This window comes from Lactuca saligna, chromosome 4, assembly GCF_052625555.1.
Source record: "Lactuca saligna cultivar CGN05327 chromosome 4, ASM5262555v1, whole genome shotgun sequence".
Lineage (NCBI taxonomy): Eukaryota > Viridiplantae > Streptophyta > Magnoliopsida > Asterales > Asteraceae > Lactuca > Lactuca saligna.
This window is the reverse complement of record NC_136420.1, coordinates 133,023,398-133,037,519: the sequence shown is the minus strand read 5'-3', so window position 1 is coordinate 133,037,519 and position 14,122 is coordinate 133,023,398. Positions and strand designations below refer to the sequence as shown.

The window sequence follows — 14,122 nt, the reverse complement described above, 5'->3', positions numbered from 1 at the left end:
TATGAAAATAAGAAAGGAAATAAATGGACCCATATTTAAGTTTGGTTGTGCCATGTAGGTTAAGTGGGACCCGTCTCATTTGGGTGAGGGTCGGAGTAGGTTTGACCGATTCAAACCAAACTTCTTCCATAAGAAAAAACAACAAATTTTCTTTTTCGCAATTTACATTATATATTTTATGAACAAATTAATTGCCACAAACCCAGTAATTTAAAATTTCAAATAAATTACGCATCAATAAATGCACAGATCATTTTAATGAATTTATGTTATGAAATTTTTTCAGAATTAATTATAGTAGTGTAGTTTTGAGTACTCTCAACTAGAATTAAGTGGAAGAGACGACGGAGAAAGAGGGCTTTGTTCTTCCGTTGCCTGAACCCTTTTTCTGCTCTCCAATTTGTCACGATCTCTACAACAAAACGAGCTGGCATTCTTTGATCTCATCGCCTTCAAATGGGTCTGGTTCCATTTTCGTTTTTCTTGATGAAATCTCATGCTTATCAGGTACACTTTTTAACCTTTATCTTTTACTGTATTTGGGTTTTCCTTTTTTGGGTGTTGAATTTTTGTTTGAATTACTTCATAAGAACCAATGGGTTCTGCTTGATTCATGTTTGGGCAATGCATATTCTTTTCTTCACTCTAGCTTTCGTTGAGCTGATTTGTTCTTTTCCTCAATCAAGGTTCTTACAGTTTTGAAATTTCATCTTTCAATTTGACTAGGCATTCGTCTGTTACGCTGTAGGGGTAAGGGTTTTAATCTGATCTTCGTTTCGTTTTGTTTTTTTTTTTTTTCATCCCAATTCGTATTGTCATAGCTTAAAATCAAAACCACATGAGTATTGTCCCAATTGAGGTTCATGTACTTTTTTCTTGCTTTTGCGATAAACGATTTCAGTTTGCCGCTCTACTATTTGACTAAATGCCAAAGCCAAATCTGCGACTCCTATGAGCATCTTTAGGCATAAATTGCGCCTATTAACATCAATCTAAGCTAATTGAACATTTGCAGGAGGTAAATCCAGCATTCTTATAAGTTTATCGTAGCCAAATCAATAAAGTTACCCTGGTGTTCTAAATTCTGCTGAAATCTCATATAATGGCTCATGGAAGGATGCGAGCTAGGCTAAAAAGAAGCAGTCTCTACACATTTGGATGCATTCGACCACCTCGTGAATCAATCGATGAGCCTCATCAGTTTCAAGGGCCAGGATTTTCAAGACATGTTTGTTGTAATGAACCTGGATTCCATAGAAAAAAACCCCTCAAATATTCTTCAAATTACATATCAACCACAAAGTACAATGTCATAACCTTTCTACCCAAAGCCCTCTTTGAGCAATTCAGGCGAGTTGCAAACTTGTATTTCCTCCTAGCTGCAGCCCTATCTATCTCCCCTGTTTCACCTTTCTCACCTTACAGTATGATTGCACCTTTGGTGTTTGTAATCGGGCTTAGTATGACAAAAGAAGCTGTGGAAAATTGGCACCGATTTATGCAGGACATGAAGGTAAATATGCGAAAAGTTTCAGTCCATATTGGAAATGGTGTGTTTGTTAAAAAGCCATGGATGAAAGTTGAAGTTGGAGATGTTGTCAAAGTTGAAAAAGACCAGTTTTTTCCTGCTGATTTATTGTTTCTATCATCTAGTTATGAAGATGGGATTTGTTATGTGGAAACCATGAATTTAGATGGGGAGACAAATTTAAAAGTTAAAAGATCTCTAGAGGTAACTTTACCTTTAGATGATGATCAAAGCTTTCAAGATTTCAAAGCAACAATCAAATGTGAAGATCCAAACCCTAATTTGTACTCATTTGTGGGAAATTTCGAATATGATCGACAAATTTACCCTCTTGACACCACCCAAATTCTTTTAAGGGATTCCAAGCTTCGAAACACTTCTCATGTTTATGGGGTGGTGATATTCTCAGGTCATGATAGCAAAGTTATGCAAAATGCGACGAAATCGCCCTCGAAAAGAAGCACAATTGAGAAACAAATGGATAAAATCATCTATGTTCTTTTCACACTTCTTGTGTTGATCTCTTTGATAAGTTCAGTAGGGTTTGCAATCAAGACAAGTAAACAAACGCCCTTTTGGTATCTTCCTCACGATGAAAAACGGTTATACGACCCGACCCGCCCGTTTACCTCTGGTTGTATTCATTTAATCACTGCTCTTATTCTATACGGGTATTTGATACCCATTTCACTGTATGTTTCCATTGAGCTTGTGAAGGTATTACAAGCACTTTTTATAAATCAAGATATAAACATGTATGATGAGGACACATGTACACCTGCTCAAGCTAGAACATCGAATTTGAATGAAGAGTTAGGAATGGTGGACACGATTCTTTCTGATAAAACCGGGACATTGACATGTAATCAAATGGATTTTTTAAAATGCTCAATAGGTGGGACCCAGTATGGGATTCGATCTAGTGAAGTGGAACTTGCTGCTGCAACTCAAATGGCTATGGAGGTTCATGATATGTCAAGAACCGGGACCCGACACGGGTCGGAAATTGAAATGGAGGTTTTACCGGGTCCCACAAGTGGAAGCTCTCAGAATCGAATCAAGGGGTTTAGTTTTGAAGATATTCGGTTGATGAATGGGAATTGGTATAAAGAGCCAAATGCAGATGTTGTTGTGATGTTTTTAAGGATTCTTGCTCTTTGTCACACTGCAATTCCTGAGGTAAATGAGTTGACCGGGGGTTTGACTTATGAAGCTGAGTCACCAGATGAAGGAGCTTTCCTTGTTGCAGCAAGAGAGTTTGGATTTGAATACTGCAAACGAACTCAATCGAGTATATTTGTTCGTGAAAAGCACCCTTCGTCTCATGAGCCTATTGAAAGGTATTAATATGATCTCAATTAAGCGGTTGTTTCTTTTTAATGTAATTGACTTAATACATTAAGCACTTAATCTGGACAGATATATACTACTGTTTCTTAAATATTATCATGGAACAGGGAATACAAACTTCTAAATCTTTTGGATTTCACAAGCAAACGAAAGAGGATGTCAGTCATCATTCAAGATGAAACTGGACAAATTTTCCTACTATGCAAAGGTGCAGACAGGTAGGACTTTTTTTTTTTTTTTTTTTTTAAGTACAATTTCCTAATAAGAAAATATATAAAAGTGCAATGCTATAATTATCATCATCTAATTCTCTTTGTAGCATCATCTTTGATCGTTTATCAAAAAATGGAAGATCATTTGAAGAAGCCACAAAAAGACATCTAAATGAATATGCAGAAGCTGGATTACGTACGCTTGCATTTGCTTACAAAATACTTGATCCATCAGAATATTTCACGTGGAATGATGAGTTTTTGAAAGCTAAAACTTCCATTAATGGTGATCGGGATGCTATGCTTGAACGTTTATCTGACATGATGGAAAAGGACTTGATCCTTGTTGGTGCTACTGCTGTTGAGGACAAATTACAGCAAGGGGTATGTATCTATGTGTAGATGTATCTATTAGTAGCATGTTATCGATTTTTTTTCCGAGGGTAAAAGCGTCTTTTTTTATAGGTGCCTCAATGTATCGATAAACTTGCTCAAGCTGGTCTTAAAATTTGGGTTCTCACGGGGGACAAGATGGAAACTGCAATCAATATCGGGTATGATCCAAAATCCAAATTAGGGCATGAAATTTAGCAACAGAAATTTAAGGGCTGTTTCTTTTTTGACTTAAAGAATTGAGCCACAAAACCTGGCTTAATGTATTAAGACACGAACCATTTACCAATTTTCCTTTCTACTTTTTTTTCTCCAACTCTTCTCATGTTAAAAATTGATGAATATTGTGAAATTTGTTTTCTGGAATGCAAGGGTAAAATGGTCATTTAGTCTCATTTAAAATTATCTTGGATTGTGCAGATTTGCTTGCAGTTTACTTCGGCATGGAATGAAGCAGATATGTATAACAACAAACATCGACGCTTTAATCCACAATTCCAACAAGGTATTTGTGCATATTTAAATGTCAATTCATGAAGAAAACAGTTTTCATTGTTTTTTTTTTTTTTGTTAATGATCAGGGTGTTAAGGAGAATATTTTGATGCAAATTACCAATGCTTCTCAAATGGTTAAACTTGAAAAAGATCCTCATGCTGCATTTGCATTAATAATTGATGGGAAGACATTAACGTACGCTTTAGAGGACGATTTGAAGCTTCAATTCTTGAATTTAGCCGTTGATTGCGCATCTGTCATATGTTGTCGTGTCTCCCCTAAACAAAAGGCGTTGGTAATTTTTTTTGTCACAAATTGAATATATATAAATAATTAAATATATATATATATATATATATATATATATATATATATATATATATATATATATATATATATAGTTGCTACAATTTATATATATAACAGACTTGTAAATGTTTATATTAGGTTACGAGATTGGTAAAAGAAGGAACCGGGAAAACGACTTTAGCAATTGGAGATGGTGCAAACGACGTCGGAATGATTCAAGAAGCAGACATCGGAGTCGGAATCAGTGGTGTTGAAGGAATGCAGGTTTGTAATACGTGTTAAAACTCAAAACGCTCTTTTTGACATAAATTTTTTCTTATTAAACTTTTTTTTTTTTTTTTTTTTTTTTTTGTAGGCCGTGATGGCTAGTGATTTTGCTATTGCTCAATTTCGGTTTCTTGAAAGGCTTCTTGTTGTACATGGTCATTGGTGCTATAAAAGAATTGCTCAAATGGTACGAATTAATTAATCTCTCCTAATGTGGGCCAGGGGTTGAGGAAATATTAATTGATTGATTTTAAATTTATTATAATGCAGATTTGCTATTTTTTCTACAAGAATATTGCTTTTGGGCTAACGCTATTCTACTTCGAGGCATTTACCGGGTTTTCGGGACAATCGGTTTATGATGATTGGTATATGTTATTATTCAATGTTGTTCTTACATCATTGCCAGTGATTTCACTCGGGGTTTTTGAACAAGATGTTTCTTCTGAGATCTGCTTACAGGTTTAGATTTCTCTTAAATTTTATTATATATGTTATGTTGCAATTTTTCATTCCATGATGGAATGAGAAGTAACAATTAACAAAATCCCACACAAGTGCAGTTTCCAGCGTTATATCAACAAGGCCCAAGAAACCTCTTCTTTGACTGGTACAGAATCTTCGGGTGGATGGGCAACGGTCTCTACTGCTCCCTCATCGTATTCTTCCTCAACATCATAATCTTCTATGACCAAGCTTTCCGGGCAGACGGGCAGACCGCTGACATGGCAGTCATGGGGACCGTAATGTTCACATGTGTCATCTACTCCGTAAATTCCCAAATCGCCCTCACAATGAGCCACTTCACATGGATCCAACACTTCTTAATCCTTTTCAGCATCATTACATGGTACATCTTCCTCATACTATACGGCATGTTGTCTCCGGATCTTTCTGGAAATGTGTACAAGATCTTTCTAGAAGCTCTCGCACCCTCTCCCATTTATTGGCTTAGTATTTTGTTAGTAGCGGTTGCGTGTAATTTACCTTATTTGGCTCATATTTCGTTTCAAAGATCTTATAATCCGATGGATCATCATGTAATTCAAGAAATCAAGTATTATAAAAAAGACGTTGAAGATCGACATATGTGGCGAAGGGAGAAATCGAAAGCGAGGCAAGAAACAAAGATTGGGTTTTCAGCGAGAGTTGATGCCAAGATTAGACATCTGAGACAAAAGTTGCACAAGAAATCATCCACGTCGACTCCTCGTGTGTCTTTGTGAAATGTATATTTCAGGGGTATGGTTTACTGTGTTTTTAGATGTATACCACCGGCGCTTTTTGTTTGGTTTCTTGGTTGTGTAATTATATAAGGAAAATTATAGTAAGTATATTTTGTGTAGGTTGTTGTATGTACAATACTAACAAGGGTTCATGTGCACCCGATATAGATAGTGTGATATCAATCGACATGTCTTTCTGTGACCTATCGGTATAAGTATCTAGAGTTTTGGTAAGATTAAGATTTAAGAATAGATTTAAGGAATGTTTGATTTATGCAATGGGTTTGTATTTCATTTTCACAAATGAAGTATAAACTCAATAACGAAATGCGAAGTCAACTAGTATACAATCATAAATTAAAGAATGTTGTTACTTCTTATAATCAATTCCTTACGGAGTCCATGGGTTGTCTGGTTTTCACTATTATATGTTATAGTTTTATATTATTTTGAAAATTACATAAAAAAAATACTTTTGTCTCTTGTTTATTGACAAAACATTGATGAATCATTCGAATAGCTCATGTACTAAGATAAACTGGATCTTGTACTTCATTTTGTTTGGCGAGGATGCATATGATTTATAAAATCGGTTAAGTATATAAATATAGTTTAAATAAAATAAATGAACCTTATGGACATGCTTAGTTTATTTGCAATCATAAAAAAATTAAAAATGTTTTATGTTTGAGTTCCAAAACAAGTTGAAGCGGATATTTAAGTCATATGTTTTACTTAGGTTATCCGGTATGGTACTCCAAACCACGCGTGTCATCCTACATCGCTAGCCAGAAGACACGTGAACATCGTCCTAGGCACCGGTGGTGGGTTGGTTGTGGAGTAGTCATGGAGACGGACAAAGGCATCCAATGAGAATGGAGAAGGTGGCAACGGCCACATATTTGACCGTTCTTTTCATTTTGTATCTGTTATCAATAAAAAAAATTATTTAATTTTCAAATTTAAAAACATAACCCACAACTATAATTATCATCTATTTTCTATACATTTTCACATTACAAAAAAACACGACTTTTTATTTTCTTATATTTTTTCTTCAACGCATGAATCCAAATCAAAATACATCATCCACTCCAAACATCTAAAACACTTCAAATGATCCATATGTAAATCTTAGTTACATAGCATCCTCAATCTTACAATATATTTATTCACTAATCTATCATATCACCCAAACTACTACCAACAACAACGACCATAACAATTCAATTAACCTTAATTTCAAGTCTTTCAACAACCTTCTCAACAAATTTCAACCTCAATCTTCTCGACCTCAACAATTTCTGGCAATACCATCTCAAGTCTCATCATCTCAATCACAACCTATAGACCTCGACAATGATGAGAAGAAACACAACAACTATCTCGAAGAAGTCAACAAAAAGGAAAAGCTCCAAAGAAAACTACGCAATTGAGCGAAGACGAGGATGAAACTTTAACAAAACCTTGGATTTTCATATAGCAAGACGGACAAGTCGTCAACGCGCAATCGAGTCGAAGTTTTTGGAATTGTATTTCAAACCACTTTCATGTGCTATTAGGAAAGGACACAGAACGGGCGTACCGCACAGTTAATGCAAAATGACATGATTTACGAGCGATTTTTACCAAATTTAATGACATATTTGATAATCTTAAAAATATGCAAAAAGTAGCAGCAACAATTTCAATATTTTATCAACCACATGTTATCAATAGATAATTACCAATAATGGTAAACGATTCGGCAACCAAAAAACGTAGAAAGTTTGTCTTAAGGGTCCAAAATGGATCCTTTTCCAGAGACGGCCCATTCGGATTCGATTACCGACTCCAACAAAAGGCCAAAAAATTCCAAGTAGGACGTGGGTTTTGGCATCGACTTCAATGATGACTTTGATAGCACCGAGGGGGAGGGTCCATCGGAAATCCAATTTCGTCGACCACCGGGAAGAGACAAGGCGAAAAAGGCGGCGTCTTCAAGCAGAAAAGTGAGTAACGAATGCATACTTGAGGAAAAGTTAGACAAAACTCTAATTTTTTTAGAAAAAAAAAATGAATCAATGGAGGAATCTCGTCGCTGAAAAATAACACTTACCGATCTTCAAATCATAAACACAAAACTCCAACCGGATCTTGACCCGAAAAATCTTGCTATGTTTCTAAAAATCTAACAAGTCCGCGAAAAATATGGAAATTAGGATCTAATGTCTTAATATTTATGTTTTATTTGGTATGTTTTATCTTTTCTTTAGTAATTTAGGTTTTAATTTTTTTATGTTTTTTAAAGTAATTTAGGATTTAAATTTGTGTGTTTTTAATTAATGTAATGTCTTTTTAATGTGTCAAATACTTATTTATGTTTTTTATTTAATCTAATGTAAAAAAAAAAAAAAGATAAATATTATGAAGTGGTAACCATTTCCAAAGCCAGTGATTTAATACTGAAAATGTAAAAGAACTGATATATGACGTGATATGTGACGCTTAGTTGACAGCACTTTTCTAGTGGATCGTTGGTGACCATACCCCTTAGCCTTACTATACATTGTAATTAAAGCAGTTTGTCTTGTTAATCGGTAATTCAAATAAAAATTTCCCTTTCATAAAATTGACATAACTTGTTAACAGAAAATGGCATTGGCAAGACGGAAAATATATTTACTAAAGAAAAAGTATAATTTTAAAACAAAAAAATAATTTCCCCCCTAAATGGTCAATAAAATGAATCCAATAGCAAAAAGTACACAAATCAGGTGATTCTAAGCCTACAACATATCTTGGATGACTTTTTTTAATAATGTGGTTCATTTTAATCAAATTAGATAGTTTTGACCATGTCATTGGATGATTAGATCGGATGACTAGTGCATAAGTCATCTGATATCATTATGATATCAGATGAGATGTGCAGTCTAGCAATCGTTGATTGCCCGACTGGTGCACTAGTAATCGGATGACTGACCTGTGCATTAGTCATCCGATCTGGTGTTGGCATTTAATCAAACAGTTGAGTGGCAAATAAAATCATTCATCAGAAGCAACAAACCTATGAAGCAATGCATCCGTATTTTCAATATGATCTCAACTGAAACAGAAACTAGGAAGTACTTCAAAAATAATTCAGCACTCAACCAAATACTTTAAAAGATAAAGATTATGAGATTTAACAAAAAAAAAAAAAAAAAAAAAAAAAAAAAGACTAACACCCACGAAAACTTACATCAACATCATTCAAAAGAAAAACCAGTGATATAATTTACCAAGACTCAATTCCATGATATCGATTGACATGGACAACCAAAGCAAAAATCATATAAAAGAAGATTTTCTGTTAATGAATCAACACAGGTCATCAAGTTCTAAAAACATACCCAATTACCATAAAAACATGATCTGAAATCACAATGTATATCAAAATGCAAACAAGTTTTGAGGATACCAAGTACCTTTCAACTCCTGTGAAAAATCAAGAAAACTGATTAAGAAAAAGAAGTTCACCAGGCAAAACAGGAATTGATGATTCCATTCCAGAGATCCCACAACACTACAAGAGAACAAGCCCAAGTTCTGAAGGTCTCAGTGGTTGATTTAACCGATAATTGTACAGATAATAGTGCAATTGCCCATCACCAGGTCCAAACTTCAGCTCCTTCAAAATACCTTCATTTTCCATAACATCTAAAGCATTAAAAACATCATAACCCTTCTTCTTAGCCACAATAAGAGCATCATTCATCAACTGAAGCATTGGAGTTTTAGTAGACACATTGTAGTATGAATACGCAGCTTTCAAAGTCGAGTAATTCTGGTTTCCAAGAATCGTTGAAGGAAGTGTATAAAAACTACAGAAATCAGTCACATCACGTGTCTCACTGCTTTCCACCAAAAAACTATCCACTACATCCTCTTTAGGAAGCAACCAATGTTCCACATCATTTTCATCAAAGTCAGGAGCAACTATGAATTGCTTCAAATACTCCCTAAGCAAACGGGTAACTGCAGGAACATCATGGAGCTCCATTTTTCTAAACCCGGGTGTGATTGGTGAATCTGGTAACTTGTAAAGCTTAATGGTTCTACTCATGGTCATTCTAGCACCAAGTCTTGAAAACCCAACATCAATTAGCTTTTTAGGGTTCAAAGATCTGTGCCAGTATTGACAAGTGGAGATAGGTGTAGGTAAAATCACACCTGCAGTATAAGCAGCTTGCCATATGTTTTCCATGTGAACTCTTCTTGTGACTTCTTTAATCATCACTGGGGCGAGTCTTTTTGATCTAAGTTTCTTATGAACACAGAGGAAATTGATTTCTGCCATGTTAACAACACTGTCTTTAGCTCTGATTCTAGCAGGGACTCCAGTTATGAAAGCTACTAACTTTTTTGAAGACTTGACTCGAACCCCTATATGCCAACTTCTGTAATACCCTGGAGGACGAAGTGCCCATTGAAGGAAATCTTTTGAGTAGTTAAACCTGAACATGTTTTCATCATCTTCAACGTAGTTGTTAGCAAGGAGATTGTAAACTTCTGCACACATCTCTTTTGTATCCATGTCACAAGTGATCCATTCGTATGGACCTGGGAGATTATAGGGTTCTTGTTTAACTTCTGATAATGGTGTTGGAGGCTCAATTGCGCCTTCTGGTAGGGTTGAGTTTCCAACGTCTTTGAACTGTCCGACTGGTTGAGTTTCCCAAAACTTATGCCGCTTGGAAAGAGTCAGAGACTCCTGAACCTTTTGTGCTATTGCATCGATGGATGCATCGTTCTGGTTTGTTGTAGGGTTTATAGATTCATTAGAGTTGTGGTTTTGGTTTTCAGCAGATGCATTGGAATTCCCATTGTTATCCGCCATCTCAATTCTCACTAAACCACCAAATAACTGTAAATTTAACTCAAAATTAGGTCATTCAAGAACAGTAAGAGGATACCTTATAAAGATAATCGCGAATCCATTTCGCAGAATCTTTAGTATGTTAATAGAAGTAGAAAACAATCTTCGATTGAAAAAGGAAAACATAAACTACCATACAGAAACATAATCACGTAATTTAACAGCAATCGAGTAAAGAATATTTGTAAATCGAAACTAGCAACACGAATATTGAAATCTACGCAAACTCGGCCGGTAATTCATAGATGGATATGAGGCGAAGATTTACCTCCGATCTTGATTCGTAGATGGTGAAGAAGGATCGCCGGAGCAGCGAGTGAGAAAGATCTAGGTTGTTGGGATCATGTTACGATTGATATAGGGAAAATAGGGAAAGATATATCAGCATCGGACTACACAAAGCTATTGTTGAAGCCTTGAAGGGAAGAAAGAGTGAAAGTAGCAAAACCGTCTGCCTGGAAATAGTCTAAACTTTATAAAAAGTCACAACTAGTTAAAATTTGCATTTTTCTTATATGGTTTTCCTCAAGGTTACAAATTACTATGTTGAGTTTTTTGTCGTTTTTTTTTCATTCTTGTTTTGTTACACCTTTCTTCTTGTTTTGTTACACCTTAAGAACACACTGCCATGTCAACCTCACCCACAAATCCCTTGCATCCCATCTCTAAAGTTGATAGCCACCCTCCTCCACCTCTCTCCATCATCTCCTCTTCGCGCTTACAACCGTCTTTCTTCACCCTAACACCACCTTATGTGTTATCTTGTCTCAATTCAACCACCATACACAAGAGACATCCCTTAACACCACCTTATGTCGTTGGCACCACTCATACCCTCTCTCAGTGTTATATTGTCTCAATTCAACCACCATACACAACCATTTCATTTGTAGATTCAAGCTTCTATCTAGCCTAATAAATATATTTGTAGATTTGGTTGTCGATATTCCTTTGCGTGAGTGATTTAGATTTTGATTTTGTGCTAAAAATCGAGGAAATGATTTATCCATTAGAAATCATAGTCTTACATTCTCCATGAATTTTTAGACTCCATAAATTCATGAGGTTCTTACCTCTACTTATCATGCCTTATTCAAATATTAACTTACATTTTATTCGAATAGCGATCAAAACGGTTTAATTTTCCAATGTTGAGGATTTAAAGGGAGGAAATAACACACATTTATATTTTTTCCATTTTAATCCCGATCAGAATCCCCAAAGACCCTGTTGAGATGTTGGGTCTAAATGAAAAGTTTGAGGAGTTACTATTTGAGCTCCGTATTGTGGAATGCAACGGAAAAGTTTTTTTTTTTTTTTTTTTTTTTTTTTTTTTTTTTTTTTTTGTGTGTGTGGATGCCAAAGTTTTTGGGTACAGAAGGTTTTAGGAAATAGAAGAAATGTTGAAGGTAGAAAGGTTTGGAACTTAACATGCAAAATATTTTCTTAGCAAAGATAAGTTTATTCAAAATGTTTGTAGTTATATTTACTCTTATCTTGGAGAACACGTTGACATTGTAAGTCGAATCTTCTGTCAGAAGGGTCTATTGGGTTGGATATGAATCCTACGTCATTTAGGTCAACTCCCTTATTAACATCTCATTTATTGTTACCCTGAGAGAGAGAGAGAGAGAGAGAGAGAGAGAGAGAGAGAGAGAGAGAGAGAGAGAGAGAGAGAGAGAGAGAGAGAGGAAGAGTGTATGTAAGAATTATTATTAGTGTAGTGAAGACGCCACCATTGTATTAACATTCAAATCAATAAAAGAATCTCTCTAGCTTGCATGTATATGTAGCTTGATTAGCAAGTAACCATGTAAATCCTTGTGTATTGTTTCTTGTGTTGCTCTTTGCATTTTATTGTCATGTTCCACTGTTCAGGAGCATCTTAGTCCTCATAATTGGTATAAGAGTTATGGCTGAAGAAGGAAAGCTATGATTTTGGTTTCGGGAGAATGTAAATCGAATATTACCTATACTAGAAAAAGTTACACCTCCTATTAATTAGTAGAAATTAGAGGCTATGAAGCGAGAAGATTGGGATAATTTAGATCGACAAGCCCTATGTGTCATTAGGTTTTCATTGGAAAAGAATGTTGCTTACAACATTATCAATAAGAAGACAACTTTCAGAATGATCATGACTTCTAACATGTACGATACCACATCAACGAGTTCAATTCAATAATGACATACCACATCAACGAGTTTAATTCAATAATATCAATATTGATATTTGTTGACATTAGTTTTGATGATGAAGTCCATGCACTGTTGTTGTTATCTTCATTACCGTATAGTTGGTATGGAACTGTCACGACTATTAGTAGTTCATCCGAAACTACAATGTTCACATTCTATGGCATTCAAGATTTAATTTTTACTGAAGAGAAGGGGGGAAAACCGAACATAAGAGGTAACGTTAGAGGAAGTCACGGAAGAAATGGAAATCAAAAAGATGAAAGTATATTGTCTGCTAGAATTACAAAGAAAATGGTCACTTCAAGAATCAGTGTCTAAAACTTTTTGCAGACAAAGGCAAAAAAGGAAGTAAATTTGGCAGCATATATTCTATAGAATTTCTCATAAAGTCTTGTTTCTATGGTATATATTATAACTTAACGTTAATGAAGACATAAATGGTGGAATCAACTTTAACTTCTTAATTATGAACCTTAATTCTTATTGTTGCAAAATATAAAAATTAGGAAGAAAACATTTAAACAAAAAAAAAAAAAAAAAGCAAAATCATAGTGACCATGTAAAATTCAATGCATCATATCATAATGGGAATATCATGTAACATCCCGATGATGATGTGTTTCCAATTTTAACCCTAAGTATGAAGATTAATTTCATTTTTGACCTTATGTATGAGAAATGTTGCAATTTGTCCCGTAATTGCATTTTTGTAGTTTTAGTGACGAGCTCACGTACGCTGGGCGTATGTAGTGTACGTTGCGCGTACGTGCCAGATCTACAAACCCCAAAAATTAGGGTTTGGACCCCATATAAACACCATTAAATCCCCAATGCTTACTCCCTCACCAACCTCCAACCTTCATTTCGTCCATTGCAACCCTAATATCTTGTGTGTGTCCCTTTAAGCTTAAAAGGGTGTTTTTATGGTTCCTTTGAAGCAAGGAGAAGATAGAAGCACCAACTTGGAAGAGCAAGACCTCATAGATCCAGGAATACCTTACCTCCAATCTTCATTTTGAGGTATAAAGTTATGAAAATGTTGATCCTATCAATAGATCTTTTTATGTTAAATTTTATGCTTATTAGCCTCATATTATTTGTTCTTTGGGTATAAGCTACCCTAGACCCAGTGAGTTGTCCTTTTGGACGTTTTAGGGTAGTTTGAGTGATAAAAATATGATATTGGCTCTTAGTTCTTCCCTATGCATGAGTTTGGTTGTCTTAATGGCTTAAGATGTTGGG

At 35.1% G+C, this 14,122-nt stretch overlaps 2 protein-coding genes across 3 annotated transcripts; one reads left to right on the top strand and one right to left on the bottom strand.

The window, feature by feature from the left end:
- The first annotated feature begins 202 nt into the window (after positions 1–202).
- On the top strand, positions 203–6,015 carry LOC145042833 (putative phospholipid-transporting ATPase 4). 2 transcript variants are annotated; one of them, XM_078991327.1, is made up of 12 exons: positions 203–507; positions 687–750; positions 1,016–2,868; positions 2,986–3,096; positions 3,198–3,474; positions 3,556–3,644; positions 3,904–3,988; positions 4,065–4,274; positions 4,427–4,552; positions 4,644–4,742; positions 4,826–5,017; positions 5,119–6,015. In XM_078991327.1, exons 3-12 carry the CDS (start codon positions 1,103–1,105, stop codon positions 5,779–5,781), a joined length of 3,618 nt encoding a protein of 1,205 aa, XP_078847453.1. In that variant the 5' UTR covers positions 203–507; positions 687–750; positions 1,016–1,102; the 3' UTR covers positions 5,782–6,015. The 2 variants fall into 2 exon arrangements, with proteins under 2 accessions (XP_078847453.1, XP_078847452.1); XM_078991326.1 differs by lacking the exon at positions 687–750.
- Positions 6,016–9,098: 3,083 nt separating this feature from the next.
- On the bottom strand, positions 9,099–11,132 carry LOC145042834 (glycylpeptide N-tetradecanoyltransferase 1-like). The gene is made up of 2 exons (XM_078991328.1): positions 10,950–11,132; positions 9,099–10,669 (listed from the first exon to the last, which is right to left on the bottom strand). Exon 2 carries the CDS (start codon positions 10,640–10,642, stop codon positions 9,329–9,331), a length of 1,314 nt encoding a protein of 437 aa, XP_078847454.1. The 5' UTR covers positions 10,643–10,669; positions 10,950–11,132; the 3' UTR covers positions 9,099–9,328.
- Positions 11,133–14,122: the final 2,990 nt, after the last annotated feature.

Excerpts from the sequence above, each read along its gene's own strand:
- LOC145042833 (XM_078991326.1), top strand. The coding sequence starts at position 1,103 with ATGGCTCATGGAAGGATGCGAGCTAGGCTAAAAAGAAGCAGTCTCTAC. Across the intron at positions 4,553-4,643 it reads GTGGTGTTGAAGGAATGCAG|GCCGTGATGGCTAGTGATTT; the intron begins GTTTGTAATACG and ends TTTTTTTTGTAG. Across the intron at positions 4,743-4,825 it reads ATAAAAGAATTGCTCAAATG|ATTTGCTATTTTTTCTACAA; the intron begins GTACGAATTAAT and ends ATTATAATGCAG.
- LOC145042834 (XM_078991328.1), bottom strand. The coding sequence starts at position 10,642 with ATGGCGGATAACAATGGGAATTCCAATGCATCTGCTGAAAACCAAAAC.